This window comes from Rissa tridactyla, chromosome 1 (genome assembly GCF_028500815.1).
Source record: "Rissa tridactyla isolate bRisTri1 chromosome 1, bRisTri1.patW.cur.20221130, whole genome shotgun sequence".
NCBI lineage: Eukaryota > Metazoa > Chordata > Aves > Charadriiformes > Laridae > Rissa > Rissa tridactyla.
Genome location: NC_071466.1, coordinates 218,668,514 through 218,688,516, shown reverse-complemented (window position 1 = coordinate 218,688,516; position 20,003 = coordinate 218,668,514). Strand labels below are relative to the sequence as shown.

Here is a 20,003-nt window from a genome sequence, read left to right as displayed (position 1 = left end):
TCCACCAGCTTAACCCAGGACGTTTTAACCTTTCCATCACTTCCAGCGACACTGATCCCGTGCTGCTACTAAAGGTACGGATAATTACAAAAGGGAAAAGTTTGTCGGCAGCTTTTCAAGTATTTCTCGGTGACTCTTTTGAAGAAAAATTGCTTTTCATTCAAAAAAAAAATATTCAGATGAGGAATATTTATATTTCATAAGGGGAAAATATTTACACGCCATGTTGATAAAGAAGCTTTTAATTTAAATTACACATTAAATAATAAAATATTTAATATTAAATATTAGTTAAACACAAAATTATGTATAATCAATGTCTTAGGCGCTTGTAAGCACAGTCTCTCTAACACTTGGAGGAGGAATTCCACGGACATTTTTTAGCCGGGTATCACTGAAACATTCTGGACAGACAGCAGGACGCGCATCGCATTCACCTCCACTGCGCCGCGCCATCGCCATGAGCCCGTTCTCCCCGGACCTAAAGGCAGCCCACGGAGCTCCCACGCAGAGACCGGGATCCCCAAATCCCATCTTTCCTCCTCTTCCGTGGCACGACACGGGCGAGGGACACGGCGACGGCACAACAGGTCCCGGCCCCCGGGGGGTTCCAGTGAGCACCAGCTTCTGTAACCGCCCTCGGATCATCTGCACACCCCAAACCACGGGAAAAACAGGGAAAGAAGGGAAAGGGTCCTGGAAAGGGTCGGGGAAAGAAGGGAAAGGGGCTGGGAAAAGGGTCCTGGAAAGAAGAGAAAGAAGGAAAGAGTCCCAGAAAGGGTCTTGGACAGAAGGGAAAAGGTCCGGAAAAGGGTCCTGGAAAGAAGGGAAAGAGTCCAGAAAGGGTCCCGGAAAGAAGGGAAAGGAGGAAAAGTGTTCTGGAAAGAAGGGAAAAGGTCTGTGAAAGGGTCCTGGAAAGAAAGGGTCTGGGAAAAGGTTCCAGAAAGAAGGGACAGGGTCCCGGCCGCAGCACGGCCCCCACAGGGCTCCGACGGAGCCGGCGGCGCAGGGGGCCCAGGGGCAGCTGGGAATGGTGGGGGGACACCCTGGGGACAGAGGAACCGGGCGGCAGGAGCAGCTCTGAGGTGAGGGGGGTGGGCACAAGGAACAGAAACGCCTTCTGTCGGGATCCGGATGGATATAAGGCACTCGGAACAACACCGGGGTAATTGAAAATTATTATTATTATGGCAATGTGGGACCCCCCTGTGCATCCCGTTCTCCTTCCCTCTTTCCTGGCTATCTGTGGACGAGACACGACATGGCTCCAAAGCTGGAATGAGAAGAAACGACTCCCGCCGGATTAAAGGAAAGGCACTGGTGTTTCTACATCCGGAATTTTTATTGCTGCTCGTTGCTTTGCCCTGGAGACAGGTCGCTCCGCCGGGCACTCGCTCACCGGCCGGGGCGCACGCGGGGCGAGACTCCGCGGGGCGAGGACGGGGACGGCGCCGCCAGCGGGGGGGACACCCCCACCCGGCCACAGCGGAGGCTTCCGTCCCCGCAGCCGCTGCCAACGCACCTCGGTGCCAGGAGGACGCGGCGCTGTTCTGCCCCTGCTCCCCGCGGCAGACGGCGTCGGGGGAAGGACGGGCGTGCGGGTCTGTACCATAAAAGGTACGGTAGGAAAGTGGGAGAAACGAGACAAACTGAAGTTACACCCACTCCCCCCCCCCCCCCCCCCCCCCCCCAAAAAAAAAGAGGTGGCTCTACCCGCGCCGGGGCTGGCGAGCGTCGGGGCGAGCACAAACGGCGCTGCTGGGCAAGTTCCAGCGAGAGACTGGCAGAGGGAGCGGGGCTGGTGGGGGGCTGGCGGGGGAAACAGCGGGGGTGACGTGACACAAGAATCAGAAATTGATGACAAATCGACGGGGCACGTGTCACGGCAAGAGAAGATTCTGAAAGGAAACAAAGCAGCGCCCAGGACTTCGAAGTCTCCCAGCCCGTGCTCCGGCCAACTCATTTTAAGAAAGAAAGAAAGAAAATTCTGTTCGAAGTCTCAGGCAAAAAGGAAATGGTGCTTTGCAAACGGCTGCAAAGATATTCCTTACCAAGATAACGTTTCCATTTCGAATCATGGATAGGAACCGAACATCGAATTACCCATTACAATTTACCATGTTATTTACTAAATACTCTGCTCCCTCTCTTTACCTTCTAATGTTTTCATGTAACACGCATATACTCACGTGATCCATATCTTACAGTCAAAACTTACATCAATCGATAGCATGAGGTAATTAATGGTTTTCTTTCCGTTATTTGACTCTTTTCAGGGTAAGAACGCGGAACTTTAACTGCCACGTGGTCGATGCACATTAAGGCACGTTGAGTGCCCCGTGTTACCCTGCCGCCACCGGCTCCACACACCCACCACAGCCCCGCCAGGTCCGTCCCTGCTCCACGAGGCGCCACGGGGGACAAGAGCCGTTTGCCCGGTGGCCCTTTGAGCGGTTCGAGCAGCCAGAGCTGGGGAGCGGCGATGTGTGGAGAGAGCCGGGGCAGAGAGAACGCGCCGCCGCGCAAGGGATGATGGAGAGAAGAGGCCATTTACTGCATAAAGCCGTTTGTCCAGATGGTCCTGGCACGTCAGTCATGGGTTTGTGTTTAAGCCTTGGTCTGAAGATGAGATGAGCAGGAAAGGAGTTAAAGTTTCAGTGCAAAGTCACTGCCGCGGTGAGGAGCGCCCAACGCGAGGAGTGCCCCAACGCGAGGAGCGCCCAACGTGCCACCACGGTGCCATCTCGGGGCTCCTGGCCACGGAGAGGCACGACCCTCCTCTCACACAGCCTCCAGCGATTCTGCAACACCGACTTGGTAAAGCGAAGGCCAGGCGGGTGCAGCACCCAGGAGACCTGGCTACGGACACTCCAGCAGGCGCCTAAAGGAGGACGGAGCAAGAGCAGCACCTCGCCGCCGACCACCCGCCTCCGACCACCCGCCTCCGGCTGGCTCTGACCCAACGTTCGGCGGTTTGGCAGAGGATTTCCGCGGGCTCACCGACGAGTGAGAGAGAGTTCCACGCTCTACACGACGAGAAGTTTCCAATTAACATTTGCTGTGCCTGTAGTTAATTACATTTCAAGTTTAGTTCCATTAACGACCTACCCCAGCAGACACCTACGCAGCGCCTGGCAACGGCCCGCCTGACTGCGGGAGTCGAGCTTACTCAAAATCCACCAACAGTGGCAGATTCTCTACAGCATTTCTAGGATTCCTAGAAAGTTCTGAAAAAACTAGCTATGAGCATCAAAATCACACGATAAAAGATTCCCCCCCCCCCATAGTTTACATCTGTCCGAACGATTTGAGAAAATAAAAAATAGAAGGGGAAGGATCTGTCCTTTATAAAAGCCCCCCAACTTCAGGGAGAGAATAAAGGATTCTTCTCTCCTGCTCAGCATCAAATATAAAAATACATTTTACATACAGGCATATTTCACTAACGTTTTTATGTTGTGGAAGGTGACGGATAACAGTCACTAGGAAACACAGTTAATTTTTGTACAAAAACGAAGAGGGAGGTGGGACTGGTCACCACGATGCCCTTCTGCTAATGAGGTAAGCGAGTTTCAGATGAGACGAGCCAACATACAGGACAGACAGGAGCCAAACTGGTTATTTCTGCATTCGGATTTGTCAGAAGGTTCATACGTAAACGCGCACAGAAAATGCCTCCTCGGCTTTACCAGGAACTCCCTGTCCCGGCACTTTGTCAGCAGCTCCCGCGGAGGGAAACCATTACCAAAAATCCCCTTCTCCCCCCAAAGGAAACGGCGTTCCCCGTCGAGTTGGAAACTTCAGCCAGCATGAAATCCACAGGAATTGTGTCAAACCCATTTTCCAAAGAATCCCGAACTTTCACCAAACTGAACTTTAAAAACGGTCTAATACTTGCAGGTGTCACTAAGGTGTCCGTCTCTGCTACCCAAGACCTATAACAGTAATTAACGAGGCGTAACTCTGCAGACGAGCCAAGGCACCGTCCATCGTCAAACTGAAACCACGCCACTTCCCTGACCACAGCATTTCTTTTTTGTAAGTTGCCACGCAAAGGTAAAATTATTACTTCAAACGTTACCCCAAATTATTTTAAAACTTAGTACTAATGGAAACCACGTGCTCAGAGCTCCGAACGCCCCGGTCGGAGATACGGCACCCTGTTCTGACCCAGTGGAGACGCTGGTGCAGCCTCGTCGAGAAGTGATATGTGATGCTAAATGCCTCTAAGTCGGAACGAGCCGCAGGTGGCTTTGGGTTGATCCCGAGTTTGGGACTCGTTTTTGCGCAAATAACGTTTCTTGCTTTGATGGAGAAAGGAACAACGCAGGTACCTTCTCCCCACCACACAAAACCGCCAAGCTGACACATTCATTGGAAAAGGGGAAGAGAACACTTGCAGGAATTCAGCCTTAGCCCGTCTCGCGGAGGTGACGCCGTCCCTTTCCCAGACGCGGCCCCCAGGGAGGAGGGCTCTGCCCGAGCTCCGGCTGCAGGCTCAGACCCACGGGACACAGAAGAGGTACCGGTCGCAATCACAAAACGCCACGAACTCAGCCGTAATCCCAGCAGGGCCAAGGGACATACCCCGTCGCAACCCGGTTAGTTACCCGTCGAATCAGAGACCAGCTGCAAACAAATGCCTAAGCCCGAGATTTTCTGCAGACACACGTTGCCGCGTTCAACGCCAATACACTCGGTAGCCTCCAAAGCCAAGGTTTTAGTTGCGTTTGCTTTCAGAGAGCCTTCAGCTCTTCCCTGACCACGGCACTTGGGAAAATAAACCTTCCAAGCCCAGCGTTAACCATGTTCTACGCAGGCATACTCTGGATGAGGCGGCGGTGTCAGTAGCAAGGCTCAAACGAATCCTTTCGCCCCCTGATCCGGGACACCGCGGAAGTCAGGACAAGGCTAGACAAGCAGCAGCAGTGGCACGGCCCGCGGCGAGGAGCCAGCAGCTGACAGTAACGTGAAACGCGCTCCGCAAGGGACCAACCGCTCTCCCAAACCCTCTCGTAAGCTGAGACGCTGCACGCTTCAAGCTCGGAGGCCGCTCTGGATTTCCTGCGTACGGTACCCAACGCAACGTGTCCTCGGTTAAGCCACTTAAGAGCAAGCCCCCGAACGACACGATGCCGTGAAGGCGGGTGTGCCCAAGCACGGCTCTCCGTTTTCCTTCAGCTCTTTCCTATGCACCAAACTCTCTTTTTTTCAAAGTAAAGCTGCCATCCCAGGAGGCTGTTGGACCTTCTCAGCAGAAGGGGCATCTTTCCCCTCTTTGGTCGGTTGGTTTTTCACAGCCGGCGACGTCCCAACCAGAGCAAACCCCTCCCGCACGGCAGAGCCTGCGGACCGGCACCGGCAGGGATCCCCCGGCGCCAGGGGACTGGGCTCGGAGACAGAAACTGAATTTCACTTCAGGGAAGAGCATCTAAAAATGTTTTATTTTGAAGCTGGGGTTGGTAAGAGAGCAGGGAAGTGCACCGCACTTGCCTCCCGAGAGCTCGCAGACGCAGGCGCCTTCAGAGCAGGATTTCAGAGAGAACCGATGCCAGGTAAAAAACCACCCCAACAACAACCAAACCAAAGCAAATTAGCACGCCACTGTAAAACTGCGCGTTTCCTTTTGTCTCTTTCTTCTAATGACAACAAACCCTCTTGTAACAACAAAATCAGCTGTTTATAATTTCTGAGCATGATTCAGGGTGAGATCAGAGCTTTGGGAAGAGCAAGAGGAGAAGAAACCCTGTTCTTTCAAGGACCGAAAACTGCAGGACGAGCTGCTAAATGGCATCCAAAACGCCAAGTGTTACATTGCAAAAACATCGAATGACGAATGACGTTAGTTATCAAGCGTAATGAGTGGGGCAGCCAGGCTGCAGGACTCGGCTCTCAGGATGCCCTGGGGACCATCGGACTGCGGGGTCAGTGCCACGGCACTGGCGAGAACGCGCTGCACCTCCGCCACCGCGGCCGGCAGCCACGGGGGGTTCCGGCCCCTGCAGAAAGGAGGGGACTCTGCCGCCCGGACACACCGGCAGCTGCAGACGCCCAGGCTCTTCCAGCTCCCCCGGGACTATGGCTGCGATCAGACGGCGCTTAGCAGGACGGACGCTGGAGCCTAAACCAAACTCACGGGTAAATACCGCTGGAAACTCCGCAGCCCGTCGGGTGTCGGCCCAGAAGAGAAGAGGTGCAAAGCCCGGAGCCCCCCGCGTCCCCAGGCACGGCTCCGACAGGGAGAAATGATTTTGGGATGTTAGTAGACAACAGTAGAGCCACTTTAATTTTTTTCATTCGATATGTTATTTAGGAATGCACTTTAACTTTCACCCAGCTTGGACGCTGCACCATACCCAAAACCTTTCCACTGGCAAACTGGGATGCCCGAGCCTTTCCGAAAAGATGCCGCAGGGAGGTTCTTTGGGTTTTATTTCTTTTTTCTTTTAAATTTGTGCACCCACTGGTTTTCCATCCTTCTCGCCAGCTGCAGCTCTCTAAAAAGCAGGAAGGGCAGCAAAGCCTTGGGACACCCACCAGCTTTGTAGCAGGCTTTGCCGAGGATATGTTATCCAGATGGATAACTGGGATTTTGCCTGCCATAACTGCTCTGACTCAAGAGAAGTGGCAATAAATTATATTTGGGGGGAGGGGGGGGAATTTTGTTAGAAAACTGGTGAAACCTGAATAAGCTACAATCGCGTTCCTTGATCCCTCTCCTTCAAAGGACTACCTCACCTGAACTTTAATGTGGAGTCGGTGGATACAAATTTAGGGAGGACCTCACCTCTCGGGACCGCCGGGGAATTCACACCCACGCACCCAACGCCAGATCTCCCCGCTTGGAAGAGGGCGCGAAGCCGCCCGCCTGCTCACGGCATTAAAAGCCTGTAGCGAGCAACAGAAATGATTAGTCCAAACCACTTTATCTGCTACTGGATCACGTCTCCATGGCTCCAAACTAGTTACGCTTGATCTTCCTGCGGCACAGGGTTGTTCCGATCGCAGCCCTCCAGCTGTGCTCTAACACCCGGGTACCCAACACTGGTGTTCGGACGCCCGAAAACCGGCGTCTGACATGACAGCAGGACTCCAGAGTGGCCCTATCACCCAAAGGAGCACATTTTCCCCACAATCCAACCAGCCAGAGACAACTGTGTTACGATTCGGGAACTACTGCGCGTCGGCTGAACTGCTCATTGTGCAGAAGAGGCCCCTCCTCTCCTGGCGTGGAACGCGGGGGCAAGGCAACAAGAAGGGGCAGCCGCCGCTCTCGTCACCCAGCGCATCAATGCCCAGCTGGGTCAAATCGCTCAACGAGAGCGTGCTAGCAGAACCACTTCGCCCAGTAAGGTATGGGTATGCCTTGCTGGTTTTGGTCTTGCACAACGCACGTTTGTCGATGACCTGCTACTGATGACGGCGCTGCGCACAGCCACAGAAGTCAGGCTCTCAGTGCTCCCAGTCTCTGCTTCACCGGGTTGCTCACAATATCCCACTGTGTGTGTATAAATATACATGGAATAATACATATTGCAAATATATATCTATATACACACTCATCAGTATACATATTCAAACCTAAAATTATATATATACCATATCGATACGGACAGATTCAAAATACTGCACGTAAATGAGGAAGGACAGTGCTCAATGTAACTTCTGTTCAGTCTTCACTGCTTTCTGAGGCAGCAGCTACGCAAGCCGAGGGCGTTTCTGAAGGGTACGGCTGGGTTAAGTAAATCCATTTTCAGTAGACAATACACTCTGCTCCAACCTCGGCTGACAGTCCTGCCCTGGAGCACACGGCGAGAAGGTCACACCGCTCTGCAGCGGTCAGAGCCTGCCCCGAGACGCCACCATGGACCTGGAAGATGCCGCCATTTCCACCTGGAAAGGGAGCGCGATTCCGGACCCCTCAGAGCCCGGGCAGCGGGGAAGAAAGCTCAGAGAGCAATGGGGACCACGAGGGGCCATGGGGCAGAGGTGGTGCGACCCCTCCAACCTCTCCGTGTGTCTCTCCAGACACATGGGAAGCTCAAACTTAGGACGAGATAGACATTTATATGCGGTTCACCTACAAAATCATTTGAGCCAGGCAAGGAAACCACCATCCGACCCTGGATCTGTCCTGAACTGCACACTCCAACATACCACGGATGGGGAACTTTTCTAGATCAGCTCGTTGGCTGGTGTGGGAGCGATGAGGTATAATTCAGAGCTTAAATCCCAAACGTGGAAGAATCATTCACTGCCACAAAAGCAAGAGAGCTTGTGCATTTCTACAAATCTATTTAACTACCAGTAAAATGTTCTTATCACAAAAGTAACTGGACGCAAGTAATCAAATTAAGATAACTAAGATAACGAGTCCCCCGGCAACTAAACTGTGGGTTTAGATCTGCTTACTGGATATGTTTAAATATATTATTAAAGCTTTCATTTAAATTTATAGACTCAAAGCCAAAAGCTAATGAACGACAAGTTCAGAACCTGCAACGAAAGGCACAGACAGACGCGTCCTTGTGTGTATCCCCCAAACGTTTCAGGGTGTTACTGCCGCCGGCTGCTCCGTGCCGCTCCACAGGCGGAGGTTACTGCTCCCCAGCACAGGGCTTCGGCCACACACCAGGCAGGTTGAGCCCCGCTGTGCTCTCGCAACACCGGCAGCACGGCGCGAGGTGACATGAGGTGACATAAGGTGACCCCCATCCATGACGTAACCCAATGCAAAGATCATGTTTAACGAGGTGGCTGAATTGTACCGAGCCAGAAGGACGATCAAATCGTGCCCGCTACGGCCATCTCCCCTTCATCTCCTGATCCTAAATGGACTTGGTCCTAATTACAGCACGGTGGAACCTGCAAGCACCACGGTCAAGAACCGCGAATGAGAACAGACTGGAAGAGAACTATTGCCATCGCCTGGTATTTAACGGGACTGAAGCCCAACCATGGTCTTCAACCAGCTGCTGCAATAAGCTGCGCTGGCCTTGCATTAGGTGAATGATTTTTCAGTTTTCATAGTATCAGTTTTGGGTGTTTAAAGAATGCCCAAAGAGAACATGATTTTCAGAAAAACCTCTAGCACCAATCCTCTGAAAGTTAAGACTTTGATGTGTCTCCAATTAGGAACTCGAAACCGCTAATCATTTCTGATAATCCTGGCTAAGACTGGGATTGATCTCCACATAGCAAGCAGGGCAACCAAAGCAGAAAGTGAGATTTTCTTTTCTTTTTTCCTCCCAGCGCAACGTAACTTTAAATTACTTATTTTAAATTACAAGGAGTGAGTGAGAAGACTTCCAGAACAACAGCCCTGTGCCGTGAAAGCACCTGCTTACCGAGTAATTGCAGCCGAGAGAAACCACAGCTATGTCAGCAGCACACCAGCGGCCCACAACCCCAGCACACAACCTCCGAGACGCACGCAGGAATCTCGCCCTGCTTTCTGCACGGGTATTCCGGCAAAGCAAATCCTCCATCCTCCCTAAGAGCAGAAACAAGAAGGCGTTATCTGTGGGCACACGAGGACAACCTGGTGCTGCGGGTATGTCACCGTCGGACACTGATCCAGCAGAACAGACTGACTCTAACAGCAAAAATGTTTTGTTCGTCTCACTCCCCCGCCCCACGCCACCTCTCAATACGGTCACGAAAATTTCATATGCACTACAGACATATCACAGTTAAAAATAATAAAGTATTTTTTTAAAAAGACTGAACTCCGGCGAGGATGCCTTTGCTCATAACAACAGATCTGTGTGAGGTACTTTTTCATACTCACAAGGTAAAGTCCCTCGTTATGCACAAGTGAGAATATATCTGAAAATAAGCTATTTGGCTACCTATGTGTCAAGCTTCATGCTTTTATTCCAAAGTGAATGATTTTCCAGCTTAGGTCTTGGACTAATGAAATAAGCGGCGTTTACCATTTGACAGGTGGGTTTCAGCACGGAGTTACACACAAAAGCGGGCCCAGCTCTGTATCTACACCGCGGGGGCAGAGGAGGAGCGCTGCAGCGCCGGTGGCGGCCACCTGCTGTCCCCAGCCCACGCCTGCTTCTGCGAGTGGCCCAACACCTACACCCCTGTGACCTACGTGCACGAGTCCCGTCTGGGAACAGGCTGGAAGCAGAGGCCAGCACGGCTCCGGGCAGAGCTGTGTCTGACACCGAGCCTTTCCGGAGGGAGGTCCTTCGGCCGAGGCAGAAGAGCCCACGGTGTCCCAGAGTCAAGTACACACACCTTCAACAGACCGTGCTCCCAGGCAGGGTGAAGCGCAGTCCGTTTCTCCGCACTGTTGGACTCTTACCGTCCCCGGGCAGAGGTACGTGTCCCCCCCACCCAAACGTCTCCATGCCCGACTACCTGGGGAGAAAGAGCAGGAGTCCTGCGCTGGGGCCGTTTCGCTCTCCAATGATGTCAACTAGGTACAAAGTGCAAAAGTGTTGCTGTTCCTGCATCCATTAAAAACTTTAAAAACAGAACAAAACAAACAGAAAAGGGTTTCCATAATAATTTGAAAATACATTAGTCTCCAAAAAGCCAGCGAACACCTGATAACCTGTTTGTGCCATATCTGCTCTCGCTCCTGCGCGGCAGCAGTCCAGCGGATCCCGCTCCTCGCAGCTGGCAAACCCCACGCTCCCTTCTCTGCACACTCTCCAGCCGACGGAGGACGGCATCCGGGAAGCGGAGTTGTGACGGCTCGGGCAGAAGAGACCGATTGCTAACGGGCCCGCGATGCTGCGCTGAACTGCCTCGTCTCCAGAGGAGAGAGCAGTGAGCAGTTCACCGGAGCGCGGAGACCTCCCGCTCCTCCCGACAGTTCAGCACGGCAGCTGCTGGGCCTCTGGCGTGGGACAAGGTCAACGACTTCCCTCCCACCCCACAAAAATGTAAAATAAAATCCCTCCCTGCTTCATCCCATTTAAAGTGTTTGCATCTTTTCCTCCTATGAAATGTTTCTGATAAGGCTTTATTGCTATACAAAAGCGGTGCAAATGCTGCCCAAAGACAGCTCCATCAGGAACTTTGGTCACACGACTGCGGGACTCCTGTGCACTGTCCAAGTCCCAGCGTTAGACCTGCTACCTTTCTGAAGAGAAGCTGAATACTGTGTGCAATAACACTAAGAAAATAGGACTGAACCCCAAATACAAAACAAAAACGAGGGAGAGAGAGGAAAGGGGACAAGGAACTAAAATTAGGCAGAAGGCTTGCTTGGGAAGAGCCCCATCATTCCTGTGATGACTAACTGATCAATGCTACATTTAGACAATGCAAGTGTCTTTCAGAACAGATTGTTGGTGCTGAAACTGCGTGTCTGGTCCTGAATGCCAGCTCTCTCATCAATGCAGCATTTATTAAAAAATAAAATTAAATGAAAAAAAAAAAAATTGACAAATTGCATCACCAGGTAGCAGCCTGGCCTGGATCACACACGTCCCATTGCATCTGTTTCATCAAGCGGGGCCATTTAATGTGGCTTCAGCACAGGGCAAGACTTCTTCTTTCCTAAAGAGAAACCCAAAGAGCAGTATTAGAGAAACAGAACTACGGGAACACACTCGCTCCTACAGCTGACTTTCATCCCGGTTGGAAGCTTTCCTCTTCGGCAGTATCTGAGCCATCCTTCCTCTGGTTTTGTTTCTTCTGCCTGCTAAAGTATTATTGGCTTCCTAACGAGAACCTCCTCCGAGTCCTTTGCAAAATACTACGTTCAGAAATCAAAACAGAAACCGAGACGTCAGCTTTGACCACCCATTACACAACATGGATTAAATTTGTTGAACCAGAAGTTTGGAACATGACCGCCATGGTCCTGAGTCCACCAGAAGGCTCCGACCTGACCAGCTCCACCTCCTGCCAGGCACCTCCAGCATCAGAAGGGAGCTGGATTTAGGTCTTTGCCGTAGCTCTGCTACACGCACGCCGTGACGGGCCTCGCGCCTTCCTGATCCAGACCTGCTGGCTTGACTAGTCCCTAGTCAAAGAAATTCCCACAGGACGGCCTGCATGTCCGGCTTCAGCTAAGGACCACCATGCGAGGCTCACTCTACCGGCAAGCTTGCCGCGCAGGACTGGCCACCCCAGAGAGGCTGGCTCAGCTCCAGAAGAGCAGAAGCACCTCGTCATGGATGCGCATCTCCCCGGCCAACAGCAGGAGCCAGAGCAAAGCTGTGGAGCTGACAGCACTAGATACGCAGAAGGATTGTTTCCGTATTTAAAAAGGCCTAAACTGTCACATTCACAAAAAATTATCAATTCTCCTTGAGATTACTTCCAGTTCCAGTTATCAAAACTCATTCCCACCTTTCCTCATCACATTTTAACCGTAAACATCTATGCATTCACCTGACCACACAAACCCAGGCTATCTGAGGATCTGTTACACTTGAGTAAAATGAAAATCCATTATCTTAATAAAACAGATGATTTGGCAGCAGTTCTGGGAAACTGAAAGGTATGTGCAATACACTGCAGTCGGAGCTCTACGCTACCTGCAGGATACTGCCTCCGAGACGCTCCAGAGGCACGGCTCGTCTAGCTCTGACCGTACACTGGAGGTAGAATAACCCCATCCCATGACACAGTAAAACCCAATTCTCTGTCACAGGCTGGTAAAGGAGATTTTTCACCGTCTCACCTGTCTTTTGTGGCCGTTTCCGTGACAGCTGTGACAGCGGCGGTGTTCTGGTGCTCCTCTGAGTGCTGGGCCACGTTGTTCAGGGGTTTGGATGCTTTTGTCGTTCCGATGTCAGTGATGGCCAGCTTATCAATTACCATGCAGTCTGCATCACTGTGTGGGGAGAATTCAAGTTCACGTTAAGACGTCGATTAATGGGGCTTATATTCCAATAGAGAAAGAAATATTCTTCCTCCTCTCCTAGCACAGGCCACAAAAATCTCATAAAGAAACGCAAGCTGCAAATAAACGGGAATTAAAAAGCAGCGTAGGCATCCTGGAGGCTACGTTTCCTAAAAATCAACAAGACACCAAGTACGCACAAGAATGATAGCTCAAGAAAGACATTCCCATTTCCTGCAGCAAAATCCGGCCTAAGACCCCCCCGCGTATCCCCACTGCCTGCGAACCGGACGTTTTCCCAGCCTGTGGATGAACACAGAGAACCTCCAGCAGAAGGATGCAAGCATGACGTACAATCAAGCCAAGACTTTGCAAGTTCAGAGGCTCCAGAAAGCCAAATTCACCACTGGGAGCAACGACCCAAAAGCCGACCGCGTGCCTGGGCAGGACCACGGACCATCCCGGGCGGGAAGGGACCTCAGGAGACCCTCTGGTGGGACAGCAGCCGAGGAGGGAGCCCGCCTCTCCTGGAACTGCCCTCCCTCACCCAACTCCGCCGAGCAGATTCCAAGCCCTTAAGCTGCCCGTCTTGGCAAAGCGTTCCTGGTGTAACGCAGGCACCTGCGCAGCTCTGCTCTACTGATTTGCCCCAAGTGGCCCCTGGTACTTCTGTGCGCTCCTAGAAAAGGCTTAAATTTAAGTACAGAACCTAAAATCCCGAGGAAGATAAAAAAGTTGACTGGATGTTCCTGAGTGGCATCTTCAGAAGCCAAAGGCGGATGAATTAACTCGCTTTCAGTAACACATCAGACGACAGATTCCCACGCCTGAGGCATAACATTTCCAATGACGTCTCCCTACAACAAAACAGAAGCTCAAATCCTGAAAAAAGAAAAAAACTTCTAGCGTAAAACCTCCAAATCTTCTACATTTCTATTAAAACGACTCGTATTTCTAATTGGAGAAGTGATTTCTGTGAACGTCTCCTAATTTTTGCCTTCTAAGGCAGAGGACAGGCTTGGACGTGGAAGATCTTCCTCACGCTTTTAACCCAGTCCCAGTTTCAAGAATGATTTCTCCTTCTTTCAGAGAGCAAGCCTACAAAAACAGAAGGAAAGCTCAGCAGATGACTGAGCTGGAATCCTGTCACGAGCAGCCGGGAGAGTTTATAACGCACACATATAATCGGTCTGGTAATTAAGACACGTGACAGAGATTTTGAGATCAAGGTTCTATTTCTGCAGCTACTTTTCTGTGTGCTCTTGGAAAAAATACATAAAAAATGAGGGATAATGAGATCAAAACATTTATCTTCCTAAAGGGCTAACAGGCTCTTCAAAAGAAATACCGCAAGTACAAAAACATACCTTAGAGAATCTGCAGAGGATGGATGAGACAGCAGAGGATTGAACTGAGCTGCCAGAAATGTCATTTTCTAATGACTTCCCGCACAAGAAACTGGAGCTCACGAGATGTGAATTGCTCAAGGATAAACTTCTTAAACTCAATCACTAAAATTTCCATGACACAAGGATTCCGATGTTATGAAGTCCTGAGGTTACCTCACCGCACCGGGGCACGGAAATTTATCTCCTGTCTAGAGGCTCGGGGAAGAGCAGCGCTGGACACGCGAACCTCTGCAGAAGGACACTTACGGGGCAAACACAACAAGGAGTTTGTGTGGAACCACGCAGGAGGGTTAATAACAATATCTAATTCTAGCCTAGAATAAATATTTTGCATTACTATTCCTCTGGTCAGCTTATTTTTAGCAGCCAGCTGTGTCCCTGAAGCGCCCTGCTGCCAGCACCCTCCATCGAACGGTCCATGTCCACGTCACCACCAAACCCCGCGCGGGCTGAGGGCCGGGACAGAGGGAATGTTACCTGCAAAGGTACGGCTGCCCCCTCATCGCGCTGGGTAAGGCAGGCTGAGGAAGGGAGTTATGAGCAACAGCATCTGCATCTACTGTAGAGAGCAGCCCTGAGGAGAAGGACTTGGGGGTGCTGGTGGACGAGAAGCTCAACACGAGCCAGCAATGTGCACCTGCAGCCCAGAACCCCCCCGCAGCCTGGGCTGCACCAAAAGAAGCGTGGCCAGCAGGGTGAGGGGGGGATTCTGCCCCTCTGCTCTGCTCTGATGAGACCCCACCTGAGTACTGTGTCCAGCGCTGGGGCCTCAGCACAGGAGAGACACGGAGCTGTTGGAGCGGGGCCAGAGGAGGCCCCGGAGATGCTGGGAGGGCTGGAGCCCCTCTGCTGTGGGGACAGGCTGAGAGAGCTGGGGGGGTTCAGCCTGGAGAAGAGAAGGCGCCGGGGAGACCTTCCAGCCCCTTCCAGTCCCTAAAGGGGCTCCAGGAAAGCTGGGGAGGGACTCTGGCTCAGGGAGGGGAGCCACGGGATGAGGGGGAAGGGTTTTCCACTGGAAGAGGGAGACTGGGATGAGATATTGGGAAGAAATCCTTTGCTGTGAGGGGGGTGAGCCCCTGGGCCAGGTTGCCCAGAGAAGCTGTGGCTGCCCCATCCCTGGAGGGGTTCAAGGCCAGGTTGGACGGGGCTTGGAGCAACGTGGGCTGGTGGGAGGTGTCCCTGCCCAGGGCAGGGGGTGGCACTGGGTGGCCTTTAAGGTCCCTTCAACCCAAACCCTTCTGTGATTCTATGATTCTACTGTAGGCTCCTCTTAGTTAAGCTCTGCAAACAGATCTCTCCTCCTTCCCACTCCAGAAAGAATTAGGAATTTTTAAGCTCTAATTGAAAGCCACTCGTACAAACGTTCCCACAGTAAGCATACGTCTGTCCAGAACCGTCCCTGTTTTCACAGTGGACAAGCACTCAGCACAAACAACTTGCCAATGCCACCTACAGCCATGCCCCTGGGCTTTCCACCACGAGAGCCAGGACAATGTCCCTTTATGTTCACCAAGTCCAACGTCGTAGCCAAATTCTGCAGCTTAACCACCAAGTTTGTAAATACTACTGCGGAGGTCACTTGTGACAGAGGCTCCTCTTTTTCTACAAGCACTGCAACACTTCGGAGGTACCTAACCACCCCCCAGTGCGTAAGCTGAATGGCCAAACTCTTTGGTCTGATCAGAAAATAAGACTAGAAAATATGACCTGCTTCAATAGGTCCAGCTATCTCCACCTCTAGAAGGTTAAAACAGAGTTGGCAGAAAATAAGCTGGAGGTGTCTCCTCCCAACCGCTGGCTGGTGGCTTCGGGACAGCCCTGGCAGAGTCTGGTGGTGTTCTCCTCGCCTGGATGCTCGGTGAGTATCGGGCTTCGCAGAGCTGATCAAGTTTGCTTCACTGTAGGCACAACGCAAGTCGAGTCTCTACTTGACCTTCATGCAAGAGAGGTTCTGCAGGGCAACTTCAAGATGATGATCTTGGGGTCTACAGAAGCTTTGTGGCAGCAGCAGACTGTTGCCCCATGTCTTGCAAAGCGAAGAAAGCCGGGAATTAACCAGCTGGGAATCTCCAGGAGGGGTAAATAGCTGTGTGCCGTTACAGACACCAGAAGGGAACACCTCCTGCCGCAGCCGCCTGCAGAACATGGAATTTGGTGAGTTTTGGCCATAGTCACTTGAGGGTGATGAACGGAGGAACACCCTCCAGCAACCCCTCTCACAGACTGCTCTGAAGCACAGCCGGGGATTGTGAAGATAGTGAAAGGGAACCAAGTCAGTCATCCTCGCTTACTCTTCCCTGATGTATTTCCTATCTTAAACGCCAGCTACGGTTTGGCTTTTAGGGCAGCAAGCTCCTTGAGGCAGGTACGACCCCGTCTCCCCTGGGTGGTGCGCACTGCCAAGCACTGGGATTTCACACAGAATAATTATGTGATAAATCACAATAATAATTTTAAGCTAAGAAGTATTTAAAATACTACTGCTTCAAAAGCTGTTATTTTATGTTAACTGACGCGTACGTTTATTAGACGAGGAAGGCTGATGAAACACTTCTGGCCAAAGTCACCGGTGTCTGTGCAAAACACCTGCAGACACAAACGCCGCCTGGGCAGCGGGAGAGATGCACAGGTTCTCCCTTTACACCAGCAATCAGGGGAGAAGGTGGTCAGGGGATGTATCACCTCGGGGTTCAAGAAGGCTTCCAGCGACCCGTCCCAACCGCGCACACATGTGTTAGACACGGGAGCTGAGAACAGGAACTCCGGCTGTCCCAGATGGATGTCAACTACGTCAACTTCTTAGAGAACAACCTGCCATGAAGATAGCACGGAGTTCTCAGCTTTTACATCAGAAATATTCTATACCCTCATGGAGGTGCTACAAAGTGGTGGTTCTTTCTTTTTCACTCTAATGCCCAAACCCTGCAAATGCAAAGCTTCCTGACGCTAACAATACAACTGGTTTCCTTGAAGTGCAATTTCTTCTCAGAAAAACAGGATTCAATAAAGTTCACATTTCGTAATTACTGAAGTTGTCATAAGACCATTCTGTATCAAAACTGATACCCAGTTAAAATAAAGTGATATGCTGTTCTATTTATAAAGACGAACACGTCAGGAGCTTGCTTAACTTAAGCTAACAACTCCATTCTTCCTGTAGATTTCCATCAGCTTCACAGAGCAAATACTTTAGATTGCAATTTTTTTGAACACCTCTCTTGCCCAATTTCACCACAAACGTCTTTTTAACACCTGTTCTCACAGACTACTGCAGAACACACCGTGCTCTCCCTCTGCCTTCCCACTGCTCCGTTTACCGAGAGCCTCTCGCATCCCGCGGGCAAGCGGAGCTCTGGCAGTTTTGCCAGTGGGTCAATAAGCCAAAGTGCCCCCAAATCGTAGCGCCGGATGGAAACCCATGTGCTATGGCACCTACTGCAGCTCCTTCCGAGGCCACGTGCAGTGTTGATCTACAGCTCATTGCCAAAGGGTCTACAAAATTCAGGCTGTAGACCCAACGATACAAGAGCTTCAGTTATTTTGGGAAAGAAGGTTTTGATACGGAATGAAACAGCCCTGGAGTTCAAGTCTACCCACCTCTGAAGCTCACTACCGTGGCTCCGGGGATACACTCTAGATATCCTCTAGTCTCTTTGGCAAACCATTAGTGTCACAGACAACAAAACATGGTGAAGACACACTCGGAGAAACAGCAGGACTATCAACAAAGCAGCGAGAGGTGCAAAAAAAGCATTCGTAAGCACAAGTCTCATGCCAAGTCCACAAGCAGGTCCTTAAAACCCAGGCTCTGCAAGGAGCAGCCGCAAGACGAAGCAGGAGATGCAAGGGCAGCCAGGCGACGCGCATGCTCAGCACACGGGAACGGTACTTGTCGGCTGTTAACTGCAGTCACAGGACACGGGAGGTCTGCCTTCCACATTTACATGCAATCTTCCATTAAAAAGGCCAACGCTTCTGTCAGCTCAGAAGATCCCATCTACACCAATTATTGCACTAAGTGCTCATCTTTGAGTGGAAAAGGCTTTTTTTGTGAAATGGGACCTCAGATGAGTCACTTTAATGCTTCTTTCTGAGTCAATGCACCGATATGCAGCCAAATGTTACCGAAACGGGGGCGCCATGCTGCATGCCCCGTTCCCCACAGCATGCTCGTCTCCCCGCATCAGTCCAAAGCCCCCGGCAGCAGGAGCTGCGGGCAGGACACCCTCCCTCGGCTCTGCCCCGCACCCCCCGCATGCAGCCCCGAACCCCCACGTCAGGCAGGACCAACACTCAGTAGGCACAGGAAAGAAAAACGTATCCCACACTGGGAGAGCCCAAAACATCCACTGTGACAAGGTCCCTCCGCTCCGCTCCATCCGGAGGGTGGTTCTCCCCGCTGCCCCCCAGCCCCAGGAACCACTGCCAGCTGCTATTTCTGAGCTATTTCAGCAATTTAGGGGCGCCACTGCTGTTAGAACAAAAGTTTAGTACTTTCACCCCCGAATCGTGCTTATCAGAAACAAGAGGAGACTTTTGCGGTGATTTCCCAGCAGCTGTAACGCAGGAGCTGCAGAAATCACTCGTCTTCTCTCATTTTCACCTCTTTCTACGGAAAGGGGTGTGTGTGTATGGTTGGACTCGAGGATCTCAAAGGTCCCTTCCAACCATGAAGATTCTATGATTCTACGGTTCTATAACCGCTGCAGCACCCCCAGCGTCTCCTCCGGAGCCGAGGAGGGCGCTAAGCGAGAGTGGGCATCACACAGGCACAGCAGAGAGAGGTTCGTGTTTCGCAGACAGCAAGCACTACTCTTCCGATGGACTCCAGCCCGCCCTCTAAATTCTCCTTCTCAGCAGCTTATCCAAGCCAGTCGGGAGAGGAGGCACTAGGGAGAAGGGGACAGTAAATGTAGTCAACTAGTCAAAAAAAAAAAAAAGAAAGAAAAGAAAAAAAGAAAAAAAAAAAGAAAATATTAAAGGGGAAAAAAGCATTTCAGGTCAAGTTAATAAACTGAAAGAGAAACTGAAAGTTACAAACATCCCTACCCCACCATCACCACCCACAGCAAAAGCTGGATTTTAAAATTTTTTTTCTTTTTTTTTTTCTTTTAAAGTGCAGCTTATCATTTAAGGAGCTGCTTAGAAACCCTACCTGAACAACTCGGCAGTGAAACACCTCAGACAGCTTTTGAAAACCATAAAGCAGAAATGCAAAAGCGGGGGTTAACGGCACACAGTTAAAAATCAAGCACACAGACAGGGAAACGGGAGTCGTTTCCCACAAAAAGCAGCGCTCCATCGCATGGGTTTGTTCTGCTCTCCCTCCTCACTGCACGTCTCGTGGCTCTTCGCTCCGCCGGCACCGGGAGCCCCGGCTCTCCCACTGCTCCCACCACCCCAAAACCCCGCAGCCCCAGCCCAGCACGGGCCGCACCCGCCATCACTCACCAACAGCCCCAATATTACTACATTTTTCTGGCAAAAAGTACAGCCTGGCGGCACGTACCCCCAGATAAATCAATACGTACTCGCCTGCTTGTGAAAGAGGCAGAAAACTTTCAAAAGTTTGTTAAAACGGTATTGTTACTTATTAAAATAGCAAGTTAAATAAGCACATGTTGTAATTACAACTATTTTAAAATACCGCACGGCTTACAGTTCTGCAAGCCCGAGGCTGCGGCTGCGGGTACGTGCCGAGCGGCATCTCCCGCACCTCCCGCTCCGAGGGGCCCGTGCCCGTCGCCAGCGCTCCTCACGCGCCTGCTGTCACACCC

General features: G+C 51.4%; 1 protein-coding gene and 1 long non-coding RNA gene across 7 annotated transcripts in view; one reads left to right on the top strand and one right to left on the bottom strand.

Moving 5' to 3' along the window:
• The window catches only part of PPP6R2 (protein phosphatase 6 regulatory subunit 2), a 120,432-nt gene that overhangs the window by 3,580 nt on the left and 96,849 nt on the right, over positions 1-20,003 (bottom strand). For 5 of the 6 annotated variants that reach the window (XM_054200002.1, XM_054199995.1, XM_054199981.1 and 2 more), the window contains 2 exons: positions 12,656-12,808; positions 6,641-11,523 (listed from right to left, as the gene is read on the bottom strand). In XM_054200002.1, coding sequence (XP_054055977.1) covers positions 11,472-11,523; positions 12,656-12,808 — 205 coding nt within the window. In that variant the 3' untranslated portion in view covers positions 6,641-11,471. Of the gene's footprint in view, positions 1-6,640; positions 11,524-12,655; positions 12,809-20,003 lie in introns of those variants that run through there. The other variant, XR_008466165.1, reaches the window with a different exon arrangement.
• Positions 725-889, top strand: LOC128909033 (uncharacterized). Its single transcript, XR_008466191.1, has 2 exons — positions 725-768; positions 802-889. It is a non-coding gene; the product is annotated as an uncharacterized LOC128909033 (long non-coding RNA).